This window comes from Cygnus atratus, unplaced genomic scaffold (genome assembly GCF_013377495.2).
Source record: "Cygnus atratus isolate AKBS03 ecotype Queensland, Australia unplaced genomic scaffold, CAtr_DNAZoo_HiC_assembly HiC_scaffold_208, whole genome shotgun sequence".
In the NCBI taxonomy this organism is placed as follows: domain Eukaryota; kingdom Metazoa; phylum Chordata; class Aves; order Anseriformes; family Anatidae; genus Cygnus; species Cygnus atratus.
Genome location: NW_026109801.1, coordinates 1 through 24,052, shown reverse-complemented (window position 1 = coordinate 24,052; position 24,052 = coordinate 1). Strand labels below are relative to the sequence as shown.

General features: G+C 65.7%; 1 protein-coding gene across 1 annotated transcript; it reads left to right on the top strand.

The window, feature by feature from the left end:
- Positions 1–815: 815 nt before the first annotated feature.
- UBA1 (ubiquitin like modifier activating enzyme 1) lies at positions 816–22,965 on the top strand. The gene is made up of 20 exons (XM_035572565.2): positions 816–901; positions 1,008–1,140; positions 3,255–3,352; positions 4,261–4,407; positions 5,584–5,739; positions 7,120–7,230; positions 8,114–8,194; positions 8,935–9,090; positions 9,921–10,086; positions 11,553–11,749; positions 13,166–13,230; positions 14,856–15,051; positions 16,827–16,901; positions 17,793–17,982; positions 18,578–18,666; positions 18,754–18,846; positions 20,070–20,261; positions 21,343–21,444; positions 21,753–21,853; positions 22,822–22,965. The coding sequence occupies exons 1-20, from the start codon at positions 839–841 to the stop codon at positions 22,955–22,957; spliced, it is 2,547 nt and encodes an 848-aa protein (XP_035428458.2). The 5' UTR covers positions 816–838; the 3' UTR covers positions 22,958–22,965.
- Positions 22,966–24,052: the final 1,087 nt, after the last annotated feature.

Here is a 24,052-nt window from a genome sequence, read left to right as displayed (position 1 = left end):
TTTTGGGGGTTCCCCAAATGTTTGGGGTCCCTTTTGGGGGGGGGGTCCCCAAATTCCTGGCTCCCTTTTGGGGTCAACCCCACGTGCCCCGCTCCCATTCGGGGCCACCCAGCTCTGTTTTGGGGGGATCCCAACCCCCTGGGTCCCTTTTGGGGACACTGGGGTCCCTTTTGGGGTCAGCGCCAAGTGCCTGGGTTCCTTTTGGGGGGGGGTCCCCAAATGTTTAGGGTCCCTTTTGGGGGGGTCCTCAAATTCGTGGGTCCCTTTTGGGGGTCCCCGAATGTTTGGGGTCCTGTTTTAGGGGCGTCCCCGTATGTCTGGGTCCCGTTTCGGGGCGTCTTCAAACGCCTGGGTCCCGTTTTGGGGACGCCCGGGTCCCTTTTGGGGGTTCCCCAAATGTTTGGGGTCCCTTTTGGGGGGGGGGGTCCCCAAATTCCTGGCTCCCTTTTGGGGTCAACCCCACGTGCCCCGCTCCCATTCGGGGCCACCCAGCTCTGTTTTGGGGGGATCCCAACCCCCTGGGTCCCTTCTGGGGATACTGGGGTCCCTTTTGGGGTCAGCGCCAAGTGCCTGGGTTCCTTTTGGGGGGGGGGTCCCCAAATGTCTGGGTCCATTTTGGGGGGGGGGGTGGGTCCCCAAATTCCTGGCTCCCTTTCGGGGTCAACCCCACGCGCCCTGCTCCCGTTCGGGGGTGATCCATTTTGGGGGGATCCCAACCCTTTTGGGGTCCCTTTCGGGGTGTCCCCAGGCGCGTGGGGACCCGGGGGTCCCCGTCTGACCCCCCCCCTTGTCCCCGTGCCCCCCCCCCAGGCAGCTGTTCTGTGACTTTGGGGACGACATGGTGGTGACGGACACCAACGGGGAGCAGCCGCTCAGCGCCATGGTCTCCATGGTCACCAAGGTACCGCCCGGGGGGGGGACGCCGAAAAAGGGGGGTCCGGGAAACCCCAAAAGTCATCAATTTGACGGTTTCCCCCCCCCCCCCCCCAAAAAATTTTCTTTCCCAGGGGTGTCCCGGGGAGGTGACGTGCCTGGACGAGGCGCGGCACGGCTTCGAGACGGGCGACTTCGTCACCTTCACCGAGGTGGAGGGCATGGACGAGCTCAACTCCTGCGGCCCCGTGGAGATCCGCGTCCTCGGTGCGGCCCCAAAAACAAGGGGGCGGGGGCCGGGGGGGGGTGGGGGCGCTGGCCTTGGGGGGGTTTTGGGTCTCGGGGGCCCTTTTGGGGGCGCTCGGGGCCCTTTTGGGGATGCTCGGGGCCCTTTTGGGGGCGCTCGGGGCCCTTTTGGGGGCGCTTGGGGCCCTTTTGGGGAGTTTCGGGTCCCTTTTGGGGAGTTTAGGGTCCATTTTGGGGGCACTCGGGGCCCTTTTGGGGACGCTCGGGGCCCTTTTGGGGGCGCTCGGGGCCCTTTTGGGGAGTTTAGGGTCCATTTTGGGGGCACTCGGGGCCCTTTTGGGGACGCTCGGGGCCCTTTTGGGGAGTTTAGGGTCCATTTTGGGGGCACTCGGGGCCCTTTTGGGGACGCTCGGGGCCCTTTTGGGGGCGCTCGGGGCCCTTTTGGGGAGTTTAGGGTCCATTTTGGGGGCGCTCGGGGCCCTTTTGGGGGCGCTCGGGGCCCTTTTGGGGAGTTTAGGGTCCATTTTGGGGGCACTCGGGGCCCTTTTGGGGACGCTCGGGGCCCTTTTGGGGGCGCTCGGGGCCCTTTTGGGGACTTTAGGGTCCATTTTGGGGGCGCTCGGGGCCCTTTTGGGGGCGCTCGGGGCCCTTTTGGGGACTTTAGGGTCCATTTTGGGGGCGCTCGGGGCCCTTTTGGGGGCGCTCGGGGCCCTTTTGGGGATACTTGGGGCCCTTTTGGGGAGTTTAGGATCCCTTTTGGGGGCGCTCGGGGCCCTTTTGGGGAGTTTAGGGTCCATTTTGGGGGCGGTCAGGGCCCTTTTGGGGGCACTCGGGGCCCTTTTGGGGATACTTGGGGCCCTTTTGGGGAGTTTAGGGTCCCTTTTGGGGATGCTCGGTGCCCTTTTGGGGAGTTTAGGGTCCCTTTTGGGGATGCTCGGGGCCCTTTTGGGGAGTTTAGGGTCCCTTTTGGGGACGCTCAGGGCCCTTTTGGGGGCACTCGGGGCCCTTTTGGGGATACTTGGGGCCCTTTTGGGGAGTTTAGGGTCCCTTTTGGGGATGCTCGGGGCCCTTTTGGGGAGTTTAGGGTCCATTTTGGGGGCGCTCAGGGCCCTTTTGGGGGCACTCGGGGCCCTTTTGGGGATACTTGGGGCCCTTTTGGGGAGTTTAGGGTCCCTTTTGGGGATGCTCGGTGCCCTTTTGGGGAGTTTAGGGTCCATTTTGGGGACGCTCGGAGCCCTTTTGGGGATGCTCGGGGCCCTTTTGGGGAGTTTAGGGTCCATTTTGGGGGCGCTCGGGGCCCTTTTGGGGATGCTCAGGGCCCTTTTGGGGATACTTGGGGCCCTTTTGGGGAGTTTAGGGTCCATTTTGGGGGCGCTCGGGGCCCTTTTGGGGAGTTTAGGGTCCATTTTGGGGGCGCTCGGGGCCCTTTTGGGGATACTTGGGGCCCTTTTGGGGAGTTTAGGGTCCCTTTTGGGGACGCTCGGGGCCCTTTTGGGGATACTTGGGGCCCTTTTGGGGAGTTTAGGGTCCATTTTGGGGGCGCTCGGGGCCCTTTTGGGGATACTTGAGGCCCTTTTGGGGAGTTTAGGGTCCATTTTGGGGACGCTCGGGGCCCTTTTGGGGGCGCTCGGGGCCCTTTTGGGGAGTTTAGGGTCCCTTTTGGGGACGCTCGGTGCCCTTTTGGGGACATTCAGGCCCTTTTGGGGGCGCTTGGGGCCCTTTTGGGGATACTTGGTAACATTTGGGTCCATTTTGGTAACATTTGGGTTCTTTTTGGGGACATTTGCATCTCTTTTGGGGATATTTGTGTCCCTTTTAAGGATATTTGGGTCTCTCTGGGGGGGGCACAGACGTACCTGGGCCCTTTCTGGGTTGGCACGGGGGTACCCAGGTCCCTTTTGGGGTTGCTTGGGTCCTTTTTGGGGACATTTGGCTTCCTTCTGGGGACGTTTGGCTTCTTCTGGGGGACGCTAGGGTCCCTTTTGGGGACGCTTAGGCCTCTTTTGGGTGGGCGCTGAGGCACCTGGGTCCTTTCTGGGGGGGTCCCCAGATGCGTGGGTCCCCCCTGGGGGTCCCTTGGTCCCTTGGGGAGGGGTCCTGGGTGCCGTGGTGACCCCATTTCCACCCCCCCCCAGGGCCATACACCTTCAGCATCGGGGACACGAGCGGGTACGGGGACTACGTGCGGGGGGGGATCGTCACCCAGGTCAAGATGCCCAAGCACATCCGCTTCGTGAGTGGCACTGGGAGCACTGGGAGGGACTGGGAGGGGATTGCTGGGGGCTGGAAAGGGATTGGGAGGTACTTGGGGGGGGTTATGGTGACTGGGAGAGGATTATGGGGGATTATGAGGGATTGGGAGAGACTGGAAGGAGATTAGGGGGTACTGGGAGGGGATTACAAGGGATTGAGGGGCTCTGGAGGAGATTATGGGGGATTGGGAGGAACTGGGAGGGGATTATGGAGGAAGGAGGGGTATTTGGAGAAGATTACGGGGGATGAGGGGGCACTGGGAAGGGATTGTTGGGAACTGGGAGGTATTGGGAGGAACGGGGAACGGGATTGTGGGGGATTAGGGAGCACTGGGAGGGGATTGTGAGGGATTGGGGGTCACTGGGAGGAACTGGGAGGGGATTATGGGGTATTGGGGGTCACTGAGAGAGACTGGGGTGGGATTATGAGAGATTAGGGGGTATTAACAAGGGATTAGGGGGTATTAATGAGGGATTAGGGGGTATTAGCAAGGGATTGGTATTGGCGAGGGATTGGGGGTATTGGCGAGGGATTGGGGGTCACTGAGAGGAACTGGGAGGGGATTATGGGGTATTGGGGGTCACTGAGAGAGACTGGGGTGGGATTATGAGAGATTAGGGGGCATTAACAAGGGATTAGGGGATATTAACAAGGGATTAGGGATTATTAGCAAGGGATTGGGGGTATTGGCAAGGGATTGGGGGTATTGGCAAGGGATTAGGGGGTTATTGGCAAGGGATTAGGGGGTATTAGCAACGGATTGGGGGTATTGGCAAGGGATTATGGGGGACTGGGGTTATTGGGAGTGGCTGCTTGTTCACCTCTTGTCCCCCCTTGTCTCCTTGTGTCCCCGATGTCCCCCCTCGTCCCTGACGTGCTCCCCTCCAGAAGCGTCTGCGGGAGTCGCTGGCGGAGCCGGAGATGCTCATCACGGACTTCGGGAAGGCGGAGCGCCCTCCCATCCTGCACTGGGGCTGGCAGGCGCTGCACCGCTTCATGCAGCAGCACGGCCGCCCGCCGCGGCCGCGCCACCAGGTGGGGAGGCTGGGGGCACCTTGGGGCTTGGGGACGTCGGGGACAGTGGTGGCCACCAGGTCCTGAGCCACCATGGCCGCCTTGAATGGCTCAGACACCGCTTGGGGACGTTGGGGACATGGTGGCCACCAGGTCCTGAGCCAACATGGCCGCCTTCCATGGCCCAGCCACCACTTGGGGACGTTGGGGACGTTGGGAACAATGGTGGCCACCAGGTCCTGAGCCAACATGGCCGCCTCCCATGGCCCCACCTCCACATGGGGACGTTGGGGACATTGGGGATGATGATGGTCACCAGGTTCTGAACCAACGTGGCCACCTCCCATGGCCCAGCCACCACTTGGGGACGCTGGGGACACGGTGGCCACCAGGTCCTGAGCCAACATGGCCGCCTCCCATGGCCCAGCCACCACTTGGGGACATTGGGGACACGGTGGCCACCAGGTCCTGAGCCAACATGGCCGCCTCCCATGGCCCAGCCACCACTTGGGGACGTTGGGGACGTTGGGAACAATGGTGGCCACCAGGTCCTGAACCAACATGGCCGCCTCCCATGGCCCAACCTCCACATGGGGACGTTGGGGACATTGGGGATGATGATGGTCACCAGGTTCTGAACCAACGTGGCCACCTCCCATGGCCCAGCCACCACTTGGGGACGTTGGGAACATGGTGGCCACCAGGTCCTGAACCAACATGGCCGCCTCCCATGGCCCAGCCACCACTTGGGGACATTGGGGACATGGTGGCCACCAGGTCCTGAGCCAACATGGCCGCCTCCCATGGCCCAGCCACCACTTGGGGACATTGGGGACACGGTGGCCACCAGGTCCTGAGCCAACATGGCCACCTCGCATGGCTCAGACACCACTTGGGGACACTGGGGGACATTGGGGACATGGTGGCCACCAGGTCACGCTGGGATGTCCCCAGAGCTGTCCCCAGTAGATCCCACGCAGAGCCACCGATCCGTGTCACCACGCTCCTCGTGGGTGGAGATGTCCCCAAGGGCCACCTCCGGGTGTCCCTGTCCCCGGTGACATCCTCAGCGACGTCCCCAAGGGCGCCCGTGTCCCACTGACGTCCCCAAAGCCCAAAGCCGGGGCCACCAGCGCTCCTTGCGGCCCCACGGACCGTCCCTGCGGGTGTCCCCAACTGTCCCCTCGCTCCCACCAGGGTGACGCGGCGGAGGTGGTGGCCCTGGCCCGGGAGGTGGCCCCGGGAGCGGAGCTGGACGAGGAGCTGCTGCGGGAGCTGGCCTTCCAGGCCACCGGGGACCTGGCGCCCGTCAACGCCTTCATCGGGGGGCTGGCGGCACAGGAGGTCATGAAGGTACGGGACGGTGTCACCTCCTCGTCAACGGTGTCCCCTCCTCGTCAACGGTGTCCCCCCTTGGTCATTGGTGTCCCCTCCTTGGTCAGTGATGTCCCCTGCTTGGTCATTGGTGTCCCCTCCTTGGCCAACGGTGTCCCCTCCTTGGTCAGTGGTGTCTCCTCCTTGGTCATTGGTGTCCCCTCCATGGTCAACGGTGTCCCGTCCTCGTCAACAGTGTCCCCCCCTTGGTCATTGTTTTCCCCCCTTGGTCATTGGTGTCCCCTCCTTGGCCAACAGTGTCCCCTCCTTGGTCAACGGTGTCCCCTCCTTGGTCAATGGTGTCCCCTCCTCGTCAGCAGTGTCCCACCTCAGTCATTGGTGTCCCCCCCTTGGTCATTGGTGTCCCCTCCTTGGTCAATGGTGTCCCCTCCTCGTCAGCAGTGTCCCCCCTCGGTCACTGGTGTCCCCGCCTTGGTCATTGGTGTCCCCTCCTTGGCCAACGGTGTCCCCTCCTTGGTCAGTGGTGTCTCCTCCTTGGTCATTGGTGTCCCCTCCATGGTCAACGGTGTCCCGTCCTCATCAACGGTGTCCCCTCCATGGTCAATGGTGTCCCGTCCTCGTCAACGGTGTCCCCTCCTTGGTCATTGGTGTCCCTTCCTTGGTCATTGGTGTCCCCTCCTTGGTCATTGGTTTCCACCCTTGGTGATTGGTGTCCCCTCCTTGGTCAACAGTGTCCCCCCGTTGGTCATCGGTGTCCCCTTTTTGGTCAACGATGTCCCCTCCTTGGCCAACAGTGTCCCCTCCTTGGTCAACGGTGTCCCCTCCTTGGTCATTGGTGTCCCCTCCATGGTCAACGGTGTCCTCTCCTTGGTCAATGGTTTCCTCTCATTGGTCAATGGTGTCCCCTCCTTGGTCACTGGTGTCCTCTTCTTGGTCACTGGTGTCCCCTCCTCGTCAGCAGTGTCCCACCTCGGTCATTGGTGTCCCCCCCTTGGTCATTGGTGTCCCCTCCTTGGTCAATGGTGTCCCCTCCTCGTCAGCAGTGTACCCCCTCGGTCAACGGTGTCCCCTCTTTGGTCAACGGTGTCCCCTCCTTGGTCAACGGTGTCCCCTCCTTGGTCATTGGTGTCCCCTCCTTGGCCAACAGTGTCCCCTCCTTGGTCGGCCATGTTCTCCTCTCCTTGGTTGACCATGTCCCCCTCCTTGGTCAACGGTGTCCCCCTCCTTGGTCAACCGTGTCCCCTCCTTGGTCAACGGTGTCCCCTTCCTTGGTCAACCCTGTCCCCTCGTGGCCAGCTGGGTCCTTTTTATGGCCACCTGGGTCCCCCGGGGCCGCGGTGGCCGGAGCTGTTTGTCACCCGGCCGCCTGGGTCCCTGACGGCGGTGGTGGCACCGCAGGCGGTGTCGGGGAAGTTCACGCCCATCACGCAGTGGCTCTACTTCGACGCGCTCGAGTGTCTCCCCGAGGAGAACAAGGAGACGCTGCTCACCGAGGAGCAGTGCCGCCCGGTGAGCACCCGCGGGGGCACCCGTCGGGCGTGGGGGGGGCGGGGGGGGTGGCACCCATGGGAGACCCCTGCTTGGGCGTCCTCTTGGGGTGGGCGTCACCCCCGGGGGACCTGTGGGTTGGTATCTTCTTGGGGTTGGTCAGCTCCTTGGGGATGGCCACCCATGGGTGGGTCTCTTGAAGTGGGCGGGCTGTGGGTGGGCTGTCTGATGAGGGCACCCATGGGTGGGCATCTCCGTGGGGTGGGTGCTGGCCATGGGTGGGCGTCTGGTTGAGGACACCCATGGGTGCGCATCTCCGTGGGGTGGGTGCTGGCCGTGGGTGGGCATCTGGCTGGGGGCACCCATGGGTGGGCATCTCCTTGGGGTGGGTGCTGGCCATGGGTGGGCGTCTGGTTGAGAGCACCCATGGGTGGGCATCTCTGTGGGGTGGGTGTTGGCCATGGGTGGGCATCTGGTTGAAGACACCCATGGGTGCGCATCTCCGTGGGGTGGGTGTTGGCCATGGGTGGGCATCTGGTTGGGGACACCCATGGGTGGGCATCTTCTTGGGGTGGGTGCTGGCCATGGGTGGTCATCCCTTGAGGACACCCATGGGTTGGTCACACCCTTGGAGGCGCCTATGGGTGGTGGGCATCTCCTTGGGGTTTGTTCGCTGGTGATGGAGCACCCGTGGGTGGGCATCTCCTTGGGGACACCCGTGGGTGGCCGTCTTCCTGGGACAGGCGTTGGCCACGGTGCACCCGCGGTCGAGCTCCTCCTTGAGGACCCCCAGGGGTGGGCCACCTCTTCGGGGACACCCGTGGGGGGGCGCTTGCCTTGAGGGGCACCCACGGGTGCTCGGGCACCTTTGGGTGGGGCCGGTGACGCGTCCGTGTTTCCCCAGCGCAACAGCCGCTACGACGGGCAGATCGCGGTGTTCGGGGCCGACCTGCAGGCCAAGCTGGGCAACCAGAAGTACTTCGTGGTCAGTGTCCCCAGCTGTCCCCACCGGGTCCCCAGCTGGCCCCACGGGGTCCCCGACTGGCCCCCCGGGGTCCCCACCCGCTCCCCGTGTCCCCGTGGGGCCTCACGGGTTCCCCAGGTGACCTCCACCCCACCCGCTTCCCATCTGGGTGTCCCCAACCCTTCTGGGCCACCTTGGGTTGTGTCCCCAGATGGCCCCACGGGTCCCCCAGCTGCCCTCGGGGGTCCCCGAAATGTCCCCATGGTTCCCCCAAATGTCCCCGTGGGTCCCCCAGATGTCCCCGTGGGTCCCCCAGATGTCCCCATGGGTCCTCCAAGTGTCCCCAAGAGTACCACTAAATGTCCCCAAGGGTCCCCCAGATGTCCCCATGGGTCCTCCAAGTGTCCCCAAGAGTACCCTAAATGGTCCCCCAAGGGTCCCCCAGATGTCCCCATGGGTCCCCCAGGTGTCCTTATGGGTCCCCCAAGGGTCCCCAAGGGTCCCCTAAATGTCCCCAAGGGTCCCCCAGATGTCCCCATGGGTCCCCCAAGTGTCCCCGTGTCCCCCACGTCTCTCCAGGTGGTCCCCACGTGTCCCTGGTTGTCCCCAAACACCTCAAACTTCCCCCGTGTGTCCCCAGCCGTCCCTTTGTCCCTTCCTCCTCGCCCTCCACGTGTCCCCAACCCTCCTGGGCCACCTCGGGCCGCGTCCCCACGTGTCCCCACGTATCCCCACGTGTCCCCACGTGTCCCCGGGTGCAGGTCGGGGCGGGGGCCATCGGCTGTGAGCTGCTGAAGAACTTCGCGATGGTGGGGCTGGGCTGCGGACCCGAAGGGTCCATCACCGTCACCGACATGGACACCATCGAGAAGTCCAACCTCAACCGCCAGTTCCTCTTCCGGCCCTGGGATGTCACGGTGAGGGGCGGGGCCGAAGGGGGAGGAGCCTGCGGGGGTGGTGGGGGGTGAGTGGGCGGAGCCTTTGAGGGGTAGGGGCCAATGGGGTGAGGTCTGCTGGGCAGGAGCTGCCGTTGAGTTGGCCGACGTTGCGTTGGCCGACGTTGCGTTGACCAATGTCAACGTCAGGAATCGTTGGCGCGCGTTGGTAAGTGGGAGGGGCTTAACGGGGTGGGGGTGGAGCAGGTGGGAGGGGCCTAAGTGGGTGGGGCTTGAGGGGGAGGAGTCTAGGCTATCAGGGGGTGGGGCATATGAGGTGGGAACCAGTGTCAGGGTGCTTCCATTGAGTTGGCCAACGTCAATGGTCAAGTTGTCTTGACATTCATGGTGAGTGGGAGGGGCTTAAGGGGTGGGGCTTAAGGGGGAGGAGCCTATGGGGTGGAAGGTGAGTGGGTGGAGCCTTTGTGGGGGGGTATCGGGGGTGGAGCCTACGAGGTGGGAACCCGTTAAGGTGCTTCCATTGAGTTGGCCAACGCCAATGGTCAGGTTCTCTTGACCTTTCATGGTGAGTGGGAGGGGCTTAAAGGGATGGAAGGAGAAGGGGAGGAGCCTAGGGGGTGGAGCCTGATTGGGTGGGGCCTCAGGGGGGGCGGAGCCTGCCAGCTGGTGCCATCCATCAAGATGTTTCCGTTGAGTTGGCCAACGTCAACGGTCAAGTTGGCTGGGCATTTCATCGGACTGCGTGCTGCTGGAAGGGGCGGGGTTTGGTAGGGCGGGGCTGGGAGGGGGCGGGGCTGGGAGGGGGCGGGGCTCAAAGGGGGCGGGGCTCAAAGGGCGTCTGGTCCCTGCAGAAGCTGAAGTCGGAGCGGGCGGCGGCGGCGGTGCGGGAGATGAACCCGGCGCTGCGGGTGAGCAGCCGCCCCGACCGCGTCGGCCCCGACACCGAGCGCGTCTACGACGACGACTTCTTCGAGGCCCTGGACGGCGTCGCCAACGCCCTCGACAACGTCGACGCCCGTGAGCACCCATCGGTGCCCCCCCCGCCGCCCCGCTTTCCTCCCCGGGGGGTCCTCGGGGTGCTGTGGGGCGGGGGTTGGGGTGGTTTTGGGGTGCTTTGAGGTCCCCCAGGGTGCTGAGGGAGGGGTTTTGGGTGCTGTGGGGTGTCCTTTGGGTGGGGGGTGGGGGGTGGATGCTGTGAGGGGTCCTTAGGGTGCTCTAGGTGGTCCCCAGGGTGCTATGAGAGGTCCTTGGGGTGCTGTGAGGGGTCCTCAGGGTGCTGTGGGGCCTCACAGGGGTGCTTTAGGACCCTTAAGGAGCACGACAGGGGTCCGTATGGATGCTATAAGGGCATTTAGGGTTTTCAGAGGACCTATAGGACCGCCTAAAGACACCGCAGGGGTGCTCTGAGGAGCCCCAGTGCTGCTGTACAGGCCCCTACACCAGTTGGGGTGCCCTATACCAGTTGGGGTGCTCTATACCAGTCAGGGTGCCCCTATGCCAGTTGGGATGCCCTACACCAGTCTGGGTGCCCTATATCAGGTGGGGGCTGCCCTATATCAGTCGGGACACCCCTAAAATAGTCGGGATGCCCTATATCAGTCCGGATGCCCCTACACCAGTCGGGGTGCCCTATATCAATCAGGATGCCATATATCAGGTGGGGGCTGCCCTATACCACTCGGGGTGCCCCTATACCAGTCGGGGTGCCCTGTATCAGGCGGGGGGTTCCCTATATCAATCAGGATGCCCTATATCAATCAGGGTGCCCCTATACCACTCGGGGTGCCCTGTATCAGGTGGGGGGTGCCCTATATCAATCAGGATGCCCCTATATCAATCAGGGTGCCCCTATACCAGTTGGGGTGCCCCTATACCACTCGGGGTGCCCTATATCAGGCAGGGGGTTCCCTATATCAATCAGGATGCCCTATATCAATCAGGGTGCCCCTATACCAGTCGGGGTGCCCTATATCAGGCGGGGGGTTCCCTATATCAATCAGGATGCCCTATATCAATCAGGGTGCCCCTATACCACTCGGGGTGCCCTATATCAGGCGGGGGGTGCCCTATATCAATCAGGATGCCCTATATCAATCAGGGTGCCCCTATACCAGTCGGGGTGCCCTATATCAGGCAGGGGGTGCCCTATATCAATCAGGATGCCCTATATCAATCAGGGTGCCCCTATACCAGTCGGGGTGCCCTATATCAGGCGGGGGGTTCCCTATATCAATCAGGATGCCCTATATCAATCAGGGTGCCCCTATACCACTCGGGGTGCCCTATATCAGGCGGGGGGTGCCCTATATCAATCAGGATGCCCCTATACCAGTTGGGGTGCCCCTATACCAGTCGGGGTGCCCTATATCAGGCGGGGGGTGCCCTATATCAATCAGGATGCCCTGTATCAATTGGGGGCAGCCCCCCAGGCCCCTGGGCCGCCCCGTATAGCCTCCGCCCCCCCCCCCCCCCCCCTTTGGCAGGGCTGTATATGGACCGGCGCTGCGTGTACTACCGCAAGCCGCTGCTGGAGTCGGGCACGCTGGGCACCAAGGGCAACGTGCAGGTGGTGGTCCCGTTCCTCAGCGAGTCCTACAGCTCCAGCCAGGACCCCCCCGAGAAGGCCATCCCCATCTGCACCCTCAAGAACTTCCCCAACGCCATCGAGCACACCCTGCAGGTGGGCCGGGTGGGGGGGGGGGGGCGTGGGGACGTTGGGGGGACACGGGGACGTTGGGGGGACACGGGGACGTTGGGGGTATGGGGACATTGGGGGCGGGGGGGACACCGGGGGGCGTGGGGACATTGGGGGGACACGGGGACGTTGGGGGTATGGGGACATTGGGGGCGGGGGGGACACCGGGGGGCGTGGGGACACTGGGGGGACACGGGGACGTTGGGGGTATGGGGACATTGGGGGCGGGGGGGGCAGGGACACCGGGGGGCGTGGGGACACTGGGGGGACACGGGGACGTTGGGGGTATGGGGACATTGGGGGCGGGGGGGACACCGGGGGGCGTGGGGACACTGGGGGGACACGGGGACGTTGGGGGTATGGGGACATTGGGGGCGGGGGGGACACTGGGGGGCGTGGGGACATTTGGGGGACACGGGGACGTTGGGGGTATGGGGACATTGGGGGCGGGGGGGGGGCATGGGGACACTGGGAGGCGTGGGGACATTGGGGGGACACGGGGACGTTGGGGGTATGGGGACATTGGGGGCGGGGGGGACACCGGGGGGCGTGGGGACACTGGGGGGACACGGGGACGTTGGGGGTATGGGGACATTGGGGGCGGGGGGGGGCATGGGGACACTGGGAGGCGTGGGGACATTGGGGGGACACGGGGACATTGGGGGGACACGGGGACATTGGGGGTATGGGGACATTGGGGGCGGGGGGGGGCATGGGGACACTGGGAGGCGTGGGGACATTGGGGGGACACGGGGACATTGGGGGGACACGGGGACATTGGGGGTATGGGGACCCTGGGGGCGGGGGGGACACTGGGGGGTGTGGGGACATTGGGGGGACACGGGGACATTGGGGGTATGGGGACCCTGGGGGCGGGGGGGGACACTGGGGGGTGTGGGGACATTGGGGGGACACGGGGACGTTGGGGGGACACGGGGACGTTGGGGGTATGGGGACATTGGGGGCGGGGGGGGGGCATGGGGACACTGGGAGGCGTGGGGACATTGGGGGGACACGGGGACGTTGGGGGTATGGGGACCCTGGGGGCGGGGGGGACACTGGGGGGTGTGGGGACATTGGGGGGACACAGGGACTTTTGGGGGGAAACAGGGACATTGGGGGTATGGGGACATTGGGGGCGGGGGGGGCATGGGGACACGGGGACATTGGGGGCGTTGGGACGTGGGGGGGGACTTGGGGTCACATTGGGGGGGGTGGGGATGGGGGGGCTTGGGGACACCTGGGGGTTGTTCGGGGACACCTGGGTGGCCCCGGGGACCTTGGGGGGGCTGCTTGGGGACATGGAGGGGGGGTGGGAGATTTTAGGGGGGGTTGGTTTGGGTCGCCCCTCCCCAGCTGACCCCCCCTGGGTGTCGTCATGTCCCCCCCCCCCCCCCGCAGTGGGCACGGGACGAGTTCGAGGGGCTCTTCAAGCAGCCGGCCGAGAACGTCAACCAGTACCTGACGTGCGTGGGGGAGGGGCGGGGGGGGGGGCGGGGGCACCCCTGGGTGCGTCGCGGGATCTTCCCCCTCCCCCCCCCCCATTGCAGCCCTGCCCCCGCCCTGCAGCACCCCTGTGTGTCGCAGTCGTCGTCCCCCCCCCCCCCCCGTGCATCTCCCCCCTCCTGCTGCGTCGGCCCCCCCAACACCCCCCCGCCCCGTGCGTCCCCCCCCCCCGCATTGCACGGCACCCCAAAACCCCGCGCGCCGCCCCCCCCGCTGCGTTGCGCCCCCAATTCCCCCGTGCACCCCCCCCGGTGCATTGCACCCTGTGCATCGCCCCCATTGCACTGCACCCCGTGCACCGCCCCCGCTGCACCCCCCATCGCACCCCCCCATTACACCCCCCCATTGCACCACCCCTATTACACCCCCCCATTGCCCCCCCATTGCCTCCCCCCTTGCACCACCCCTATTACAGCCCCCATTGCCCCCCTATTGTCCCCCCATTGCCTCCCCCATTGCCCCCCCATTGCCCCACCCCCCTATTACACCCCCCCGTTGCCCCCCTATTGCCTCCCCCATTGCCCCCCCATTGCCCCCCCCAATTGCACCACCCCTATTACACCCCCCATTGCCCCCCCTTTTCACCACCCCTATTACACCCCCCCATTGCCTCCCCCATTGCCCCCCCATTGCCCCACCCCCCTATTACACCCCCCCATTGCCCCCCTATTGCCTCCCCCATTGTGCCCCCAATGCCCCCCCCAATTGCACCACCCCCCTATTACACCCCCCATTGCCCCCCCCAATTGCACCACCCCTATTACACCCCCATTGCCCCCCCTTTTCACCACCCCATTACACCCCCCCATTGTCCCCCCCATTGTCCCCCCCATTGCCCCCCCATTGCACCACCCCCCATTGCCCCCCCATTGCCCCCCCATTGTCCCCCCATTGCCCCCCCATTGCATCACCCCTATTACACCCCCCCATTGCCCCCCCATTGCCCCCCCATTGCACCGCCCCTATTACACCCCCCATTGTCCCCCCAATTGCCCCCCATTCCCCCCCCGTCGCATCCCCCCCATTGCCCTACCCCCCTATTACACCCCCCATAGTCCCCCCATTGCCCCCCCATTTCCCCCCCATTGCCCCACCCCTATTACACCCCCCATTGCCCCCCCAATTGCAACACCCCTATTACACCCCCCATTGCCCCCCCTTTTCACCACCCCTATTACACCCCCCCCATTGCCCCCCCATTGCACCGCCCCTATTACACCCCCCATTGCCCCCCCATTGTCCCCCCCATTGCCTCCCCCATTGCCCCCCCATTGCCCCACCCCCCTATTACACCCCCCATTGCCCCCCCATTGTCCCCACATTGCCCCCCCCATTGCACCACCCCTATTACACCCCCCATTGCCCCCCCATTGCCCCACCCCTATTACACCCCCCATTGTCCCCCCAATTGCCCCCCATTTCCCCCCCGTCGCATCCCCCCCATTGCCCTACCCCCCTATTACCCCCCCATCGCACCGCTCCCCCGCGCTCCTCCCCCCTCCCCCCCCCCCCCGTTCCCCCCTCCACCCACGGGTGCCCCCTCACCTGTGTCCCCCCCGTGCCCCCCCCCCCCCCCGCGGCGCAGGGACCCCCGCTTCGTGGAGCGCACGCTGCGGCTGGCGGGCACGCAGCCGCTGGAGGTGCTGGAGGCGCTGCAGCGCAGCCTGCGGGGGGAGCGGCCCCGCGCCTGGCCCGACTGCGTCGCCTGGGCCTGCCGCCACTGGCACCGGCAGTACAGCAACAACATCCGGCAGCTGCTGCACAACTTCCCCCCGGGGCAGGTACGGGGGCAGCGGGGTCATCGGGGGCATTGGGGTCGTTGAGGCCATTGGGGTCAATGGGGACATCGGGGTCATTGGGGACATTGGGGTCATTGGGGACGTTGGGGTAAGCAACAACATCCGGCAGCTGCTGCACAACTTCCCCCCGGGGCAGGTACAGGGGCAGCGGGGTCATCGGGGGCATTGGGGTCAATGGGAACATCGGGGTCATTGAGAACGTTGGGGGTATTGGGGTCATCGGGGTTATTGGGGACGTTGGGGTCGTTGAGGCCATTGGGGTCAATGGGGACATCAGGGTCATTGAGGACGTTGGGGGTATTGGGGACATCGGGGTCATTGGGGTCAATGGGGACATGGGGGTCGTTGGGGACATTGGGGACATCGGGGTCATTGGGGATGTTGGAGACATTGGGGTAAGCAACAACATCCGGCAGCTGCTGCACAACTTCCCCCCGGGGCAGGTACGGGGGCAGCGGGGTCATCGGGGGCATTGGGGTCGTTGAGGCCATTGGGGTCAATGGGGACATGAGGGTCACTGGGGTCATTGGGGACGTTGGGGTCATTGAGGCCATTGGGGTCAATGGGGACATCAGGGTCATTGAGGACGTTGGGGGTATTGGGGTCATTGGGGACATTGGGGTTATTGGGGTCAATGGGGACATCGGGGTCACTGGGGTCATCAGGGTCATCGGGGGCATTGGGGTCGTTGAGGCCATTGGGGTCAATGGGGACATCGGGGTCACTGGGGTCATCAGGGTCATCGGGGGCATTGGGGTCGTTGAGGCCATTGGGGTCAATGGGGACATCGGGGTCACTGGGGTCATCAGGGTCATCGGGGGCATTGGGGTCGTTGAGGCCATTGGGGTCAATGGGGACATCGGGGTCACTGGGGTCAATGGGGACATCAGGGTCATTGGGGACATTGGGGTCATTGGGGACGTTGGGGTAAGCAACAACATCCGGCAGCTGCTGCACAGCTTCCCCCCGGGGCAGGTACGGGGGCAGCGGGGTCAGTGGGGTCGTCGGGGACGTTGGGGTCGTTGAGGCCATTGGGGTCAGTGGGGACATCAGGGTCATTGGGGTCTTCGGGGTCATTGGGGACATTGGGGTCGTTGAGGCCATTGAGGACTTTGGGGGTATTGGGGTCACTGGGGACATCGGGGTCATTGGGGGTATTGGGGACATTGGGGTGTTTTGGGGTGTTTGGGGCCATTTTCCTGTGCCTGGGGGCTGTTTTGGGGTGCCCAGGGGCCACTTTGGGGTGTTTGGGATCATTTTGGGGTGCCCAGGGGCCATCTTGGGCTATTTGGGGCCATTTCGGGGCACCTGGGGGCCATTTTGGGGTACCTGGGGACCATTTTGGGTTACTGGGAGCCATCTTGGGGTGCTTGGGGTTGTTTTGGGGCATTGGGGGCCATTTTGGGGTGTTTGGGACCATTTTGGGGTGTTCAGGGCAGTTTTGGGATGCCCAGGGGCCATTTTGGGGTATTCGGGGCCATTTTGGGGTGCCAGGAGACTGCTTTGGGGTATCGGGTCCATTTTGGGGTTGTTTGGGGCCATTTTGGGGTGCTTGGGACCATTTTGGGGTGTTCAGGGCAGTTTTGGGATGCCCAGGGGCCATTTTGGGGTATTCGGGGCCGTTTCGGGGTGCCTGGTTGCCCTTTTGGGGCATTTGGGACCGTTTTGGGGTGTTTGGGGCCGCTTTGGGGTGTTTGGGGCCGTTTTGGGGTGGTTTTGGGGCGTTTTGGGGTGCCGACGCCCTGGTGCCCCCGCAGAAGACCAACTCGGGGACCCTCTTCTGGTCGGGGCCCAAGCGCTGCCCCCACCCCCTCGTCTTCGACCCCGACAACGTGAGTGGGGGCACCCGTGGGTGCTGGGGGGAGGGGGCACCTTCGGGTACCATCGCGAGGCCTTTGGGTGGTGCCCCCCCCACCCCTGGATGCCACCCCTTGGCCTTTGGGTGCCAACCCACCACCCTTGGGTGCCACCCATCTCCCTTGGGTGCCATCCACCCCCATTGGGCGCCGTCCCAACACCCTTGGGTGCCATCCCTTGACCTTTGGGTGCCGTCCACCACCCTTCGGTGCCATCCCAACACCCTTGGGTGCCATCCCATCCCCCTTTGGGTGCCATCCCTTGACCTTTGGTTGCCAACCCATTGCCCTTGGGTGCCATCCACCACCCTTGGGTGCCACCCATCCCTCTTGGGTGCCACCCATCGCCCTTGGGTTCCACCCATCACCCTTGGGTGCCATCCACCCCCATTGGGTGCCATCCCAACACCCTTGGGTGCCATCCCATCCCCCTTTGGGTGCCATCCCATCACTCTTGGGTGCCACCCATGACTGTTGGGCGCCATCCACCACCTTTGGGTGCCACCCATCTCCCTTGGGTGCCATCCACCCCCACTGGGCGCCGTCCCAACACCCTTGGGTGCCATCCCTTGACCTTTGGGTGCCAACCCATCACCCTTGGGTGCCATCCACCACCCTTGGGTGCCACCCCATGACCCTTGGGTGCCACCCATCCCCTTTGGGTGCCATCCCTTGACCCTTGGGTGCCATCCACCACCCTTGGGTGCCACCCATCTCCCTTGGGTGCCATCCCCCCCCATCGGGCGCCACCCCGTAACCCTTGGGCGCCCCTCCCCATGACCCTTAGGCGCCCCCCTCCCCCCCCACCCGCTCCCCCCGTCCCTTCCCCGCCCCGTCTCACCCGCGGCCACCCTTGGGTGCCCCCAGCCCCTGCACCTGGACTACGTGATGGCGGCCGCCAACCTCTTCGCCCAGAGCTACGGCATCGGGGGCTCGCGGGACCGGGCGGCGGTGGCCGAGCTCCTGCGCCACGTCCGCGTCCCCCCCTTCGCCCCCAAGGCCGGGGTGCGCATCCACGTCTCCGACCAGGAGCTGCAGAGCGCCGCCGCCGCCCTGGGTGGGTGCCTGGGGGCACCCGTGGGTGCTGCGGGGGGCGGGGGTTAAGGGCTTATGCGGTGGGGGGTTTGGGGTGGCCGCGGGGGCGGGAGGGGGCACTGAGGGGAGGGGGGAGGGGGGGAAAATGGGGTTGGGGGTGTTGGGGGGCACCCATGGGTGCTGGGGGGGTAGGGGTAGGGGTTGGGGCACCTATAGGTGCTATGGGGCAGGAGGTGAAGCTTTGTGACACCCATGGGCGTTGTGGGGCAGGAGATGGGGGTTTGTAGCACCCATGGGTGTTACGGGGCACTAGACACAGGTTTGTAGCACCCATGGGTGCTATGGGCTAGGGGATGGGGTTTGTAGCACCCCTGGGTGGAATGGAACAGGAGACCCAGCTTAGCAGCACCCATGGGTGCTCCAGGACAGGGCCCCACGGCTTTGTAGCACCCCTGGGTGCATCGGGCCAGGAGTCACAGCCTTGTAGCACCCACGGGGCAGCAGACCACGGGCATGGGACCCCCGGGGGAGGGGCACCGGGGGGGGGGGTGTGGCTGCGGGCGTTCCGGGGGCACCCTTGGGTGCTGCTATCCCATGGGTGCCCCCCGGCCCCGCAGACGACGGGCGGCTGGAGGAGCTCAAGGCCTCGCTGCCCAGCCCCGAGGAGCTGCCCGGCTTCCGCATGTACCCCATCGACTTCGAGAAGGTGGGTGCCGCCCCTCCCCCCCCCCCCCCCAGCACCCATGGGTGCTCCCCCCACACCCCCCACCCATGGGTGCTGCCCCCCCCCCAGGACGACGACACCAACTTCCACATGGATTTCATCGTCGCCGCCTCCAACCTGCGGGCCGAGAACTACGACATCCCGCCGGCCGACCGGCACAAGGTGGGTGCTGCGGGGCACCCATGGGTGCTGGGGGGGGCCCATGGGTGCTGGGGGAGGTCCCATAAGGGTCCTGTGGGTGCTGCGGGGGTCCTGTGGGTGCCATAGGGGTCTCAGAGGTGCTGGGAAGTCCTGGGGGTGCTGTGGGGGTCCCATGGGTGCTGGGAGGTTCTGTGGGTGCTGGGAGGTCCCATGGGAGCTCTGGGGACCCAAGGGGGTCCTATGGGTGCTTTGGGGGTCCTATGGGTGCTGCGGGGGTCCTGTGGGTGCTATAGGAGTCTTAGAGGTGCTGGGAGGTCTTGAGGGTGCTGCGGGAGTCCTATGGGTGCTATAAGGAATCCTATGGGTGCTGGGAGGTCCTGTGGGTGCTGTGGGGGTCCTACAGGTGCTATAGGGTCCCTATGGGTGCTGTAGGGTCTTACGCGTGCTGTAGGGTTCCTACAGGTGCTATAGGGTCCTATGGGTGCTACAGAGCCCGTATGGGTGCTATAAGTTCTTACAGGTGCTATAGGGTCTTACGGGTGCTATAGGGTTCTTACCGGTGCTATAGGATCCCCATGGGTGGTATAGGGTCCTTATGGGTGCTATAGGGTCCCTGTGGGTACTCTAAGGCCCCTATGGGTTCTATAAGGTCCTTATGGGTGCTATAGGTTCCCTAGGGGTGTTTATAGGGTCCCTGTGGGTACTATAAGGTCTCTATGGGTGCTATAGGGTCATTTTGCGTGCTGTAGGGTCCCTACAGGTATCATAGGGTTCTCGTGGGTGCTCTAGGGTCACTATGGGTGCTATAAGGTCCTTTTGGGTGCTATAGGGTTCCTACAGGTGCTATAGGCTCCCTATGGGTGTTATAAGGTCTCTATGGGTGCTATAGGGTCTTTGGGGTGCTGTAGGGTCCCTATGTGTGCTGTAGGGTCATTTTGGGTGCTATAGGTTCTCTACGGGTGCTATAAGGTCCCTACGGGTGTTATAAGGTCCCTATGGGTGCTATAGGGTCCCTATGGGTGCTATAGGGTCTTAGGGGTGCTATAAGGTCCCTACGGGTGCTATAGGGTCTTAGGGGCGCTATAGGTTCCCTATGGGTGCTATAGGTTCCCTACGGGCGCCGTAGGGTCCTTCCGGGTGCCGTAGGCTCCCTACGGCCTCCAGAGGCGGGGCGGGGGGGGGGGGGGGGGGCGGACGGGCGGGGGGTGCCGCGGGGTCACCCCCGTCCCTCCCGCTGGGCGCAGAGCAAGCTGATCGCGGGGAAAATCATCCCGGCCATCGCGACGACGACGGCGGCGGTGGTGGGGCTGGGCTGCCTCGAGCTCTACAAGCTGGTGCAGGGCCACCGGCGCCTGGCCTCCTACAAGAACGCCTTCCTCAACCTGGCCCTGCCCTTCGTCGGCTTCTCCGAGCCCCTCGCCTGTCCCCGCAACAAGGTAAGGGGGCCGGCCCCACGGCGCCCTGCCCCATAGGGCTCTGCCCCACGGCGCCCTGCCCCATAGCGCCCTGCCCCACGGTGCCCTGCCCTGTAGGGCTCTGCCCCACGGCGCCCTGCCCCATAGCGCCCTGCCCCACAGTGCCCTGCCCCACAGCGCCCTGCCCCATAGCGCCCTGCCCCATAGCGCCCTGCCCCACAGTACCCTGCCCCATAGCGCCCTGCCCCACAGCGCCCTGCCCCATGGCGCCCTGCCCCACGGCACCCTGCTCCACAGCACTCTGCCCCATAGGGCCCTGCCCCACAGCACCCTGCCCCATAGGGCTCTGACCCACAGCGCCCTCCCTGCCCCACGGCACCCTGCCCCACGGCGCCCTGCCCCATAGGGCTCTGCCCCACGGCGCCCTGCCCCACAGCGCCCTGCCCCACAGCGCCCTGCCCCATAGGGCTCTGACACACGGCGCCCTGCCCCACAGCACCCTGCCCCATAGGGCCCTGCCCCACAGCGCCCTGCCCCATAGGGCCCTGCCCCACAGCGCCCTGCCCCATAGCGCCCTGCCCCATAGGGCTCTGCCCCACGGCGCCCTGCCCCACGGCGCCCTGCCCCACAGCGCCCTGCCCCATAGGGCTCTGACACACGGCGCCCTGCCCCATAGCGCCCTGCCCCACGGCGCCCTGCCCCACAGCACCCTGCCCCATAGGGCCCTGCCCCACAGCACCCTGCCCCATAGGGCTCTGACCCACAGCGCCCTGCCCCACAGCGCCCTGCCCCATAGGGCCCTGCCCCACAGCGCCCTGCCCCATAGCCCTGTGGGTGCCCCACGGGTCCTAGTGCCACTTTTCCCAGACTCCCAGTTGCCCCCCCGTGGATCCCAATGCTCCGCCGTGGGTCTGCCCCCCACGCTGTGGGTCTGCCCCCGATGCCGTGGGTCTGACCCCGATGCCGTGGGTCTGCCCCTGATGCCGTGGGTCTGCCCCCCACGCCGTGGGTCTGCCCCTGATGCCGTGGGTCTGCCCCCCACGCCGTGGGTCTGCCCCCGATGCCGTGGGTCTGACCCCGATGCCGTGGGTCTGCCCCCCAGTACTACGAGGTGGAGTGGACGCTGTGGGACCGGTTCGAGGTGCAGGGGCTGCAGCCTGACGGGCAGGAGATGACGCTGCGCCAGTTCCTCGCCTATTTCAAGGTACTGGGAGCACTGGGGGGCACTGGGAGGGCAGCTGGGGGGCTGGGGAGGGGGCACTTAGGGGGCTGGGGGGGCACTTGGAGGTCTGGGGGGGCACTTGGGGGTTCGGGGGGGACAGCCGAGGGTCAGCGGGGCAGTTGGGTGCCAGGGGACTGGGGTAGTTGGGAGGCCTGGGGGGGGGGCAATTGGGGGTCTAGGGGGGCAATTGGGGGTCTAGGGGGGCAGTTGGGGGTCTGGGGGGGCAGTTGGGGGTCTGGTGCCCCCCAACGCCCCCCAACGCCCCCCGTGTCGTCCCCCCCCCCCGCCAGAAGGAGCACCGGCTGGAGATCACGATGCTGTCCCAGGGCGTCTCCATGCTCTACTCCTTCTTCATGCCGGCCGCCAAGCTGCGCGAGCGCCACGACCAGCCGTAGGGCACCCATGGGTGGGGGGGGGGGGGGTGGGGGGGGGCGCGTCTGTGGGTGGGGGGCACCCGTGGGGTGTGGGAAACCAGAGCGGGGGGCACCCGTGGGGAAGGGGGGGACTGAGGGCGGAGGGCACCCGTGGTTGAAGCCACCACCGTTGGTCACCGGGACCAGCACCCACCCCATAGTCGTGTCCCCAGCCCCCCAGGGTGACAGTCCCCATGTCCAAGGCCACCACCGTTGGCCACCACGACCAGCACCCACCCCATACCCCCTAGGGTGACAGTCCCCGTGTCCAAGGCCACCACCGTTGGTCACCGGGACCAGCACCCACCCCATACCCCCTAGGGTGACAGTCCCCGTGTCCAAGGCCACCACCGTTGGCCACCACGACCAGCACCCACCCCATACCCCCTAGGGTGACAGTCCCCGTGTCCAAGGCCACCACCGTTGGTCACCGGGACCAGCACCCACCCCATAGTCGTGTCCCCAGCCCCCTAGGGTGACAGTCGCCATGTCCAAGGCCACCATCGTTGGCCACCACGACCAGCACCCACCCCATACCCCCTAGGGTGACAGTCCCCATGTCCAAGGCCACCACCGTTGGCCACCACGACCAGCACCCACCCCATAGTCGTGTCCCCAGCCCCCTAGGGTGACAGTCCCCATGTCCAAGGCCACCATCGTTGGCCACCATGACCAGCACCCACCCCACAACCACGTCCCTGACCCCGGAGGGTGACAGTCCCCGTGTCCAAGGCCACCACCGTTGGTCACCGGGACCAGCACCCACCCCATACCCCCTAGGGTGACAGTCCCCATGTTCAAGGCCACCACCGTTGGCCACCACGACCAGCACCCACCCCGCAACCACGTCCCTGACCCCTAGGGTGACGCTCCCCGTGTCCACGCCCACCACCGGTGGTCACCGGGACCCGTCCCCGTGCCTGACGCCCCCCCCCCCCCCCCCCAGGATGACGGAGATCGTGGCGCGGGTGTCCAAGAAGAAGGTCGGCCGCCACGTCAAGGCGCTCGTCTTCGAGCTCTGCTGCAACGACGACACCGACGCCGACATCGAGGTGCCCTACGTGCGCTACACCATCCGCTAGCCCCGCCCCCCCGGGGGGGCGGGCCCCCGCCCGGACACGCCCCCTGCTCCCCTGGTCCCGCCCCCACCCGCCGAGCCCCGCCCTTTTCGCCCCTCTCTACCCCCTCCCCACCCCCCCCCCCACCTTTAGTCGTCGTTGTGTCTCGGCCCCGCCCCCGGCTGTGGAGGGGGCGGGGCCTGGGGGCGGGGCTTGGGGGGGGGGGCCCCGCCCAATAAATATAGACGTTGGCAGAAGATGGCCGCCGGCAGCGCCCCCGCCCTGTGCTTGGGGGGGAGGGGAGGGGACACGGTGGGGGAGGAGCCAAGATTGTAGGGGGAGGGGCCAAGGTGGCTGCTGGTGGTAGAGGGAGGAGCCAAGACTGTAGGGGGAGGGGCCAAGATTGTAGGGGGAGGAGCCAAGATGGCCGCTGGTTTAGAGGGAGGGGCCAAGACTAGGAGGAGGAGCCAAGATTGTAGGGGGAGGGGCCAAGATGGCTGCTGGTGGTAGGGGGAGGGGCCAAGATTGTAGGGGGAGGGGCCAAGATCGGGGGGGAGGAACCAAGATGGCCGCTGGTTTAGAGGGAGGCGCCAAGACTAGGAGGAGGAGCCAAAATTGTAGGGGGAGGGGCCAAGATGGCCGCTGGTGGTAGGGGGAGGGGCCAAGATTGTGGGGGGAGGAGCCAAGATGGCCGCTGGTGGTAGGGGGAGGGGCCAAGATTGTGGGGGGAGGAGCCAAGATGGCCGCCGGGTGCCTTGGGGACAGATGGGGACACGGAGCCAGCGGCCACCGGCCTTTATTGGAGGGGACGCGTCGCGTGACACCGCGTGACGTCACCGCACGACATCACCGCGTGACGTCCCCACGATGCCACCGCGTCCCCCGACGTCCCCGCGGGTCCCCACGGCGGTGGCGGTGTCACCGGCGGCGTCCCTGCGGGTGTCAACGGCCCCACGGCCACCAGGTCCCCGCGGGTCCCGGTGTCCCCGGGGGTCCTGATGTCCCCGGGGTGTCCCCACAGGTCCCGATGTCCCCACAGGTCCCGGTGTCCCCACGGGTCCCGATGTCCCCACGGGTCCCGATGTCCCCACGTGTCCCAGTGTCCCCACGGGTCCCAGT

Coding starts and splice junctions, on each gene's coding strand:
- UBA1 (XM_035572565.2), top strand. CDS start 839: ATGGTGGTGACGGACACCAACGGGGAGCAGCCGCTCAGCGCCATGGTC. Junction 11,750..13,165: donor CCATCGAGCACACCCTGCAG/GTGGGCCGGGTG, acceptor CCCCCCCCGCAG/TGGGCACGGGACGAGTTCGA. Junction 21,854..22,821: donor CGCGAGCGCCACGACCAGCC/GTAGGGCACCCA, acceptor CCCCCCCCCCAG/GATGACGGAGATCGTGGCGC.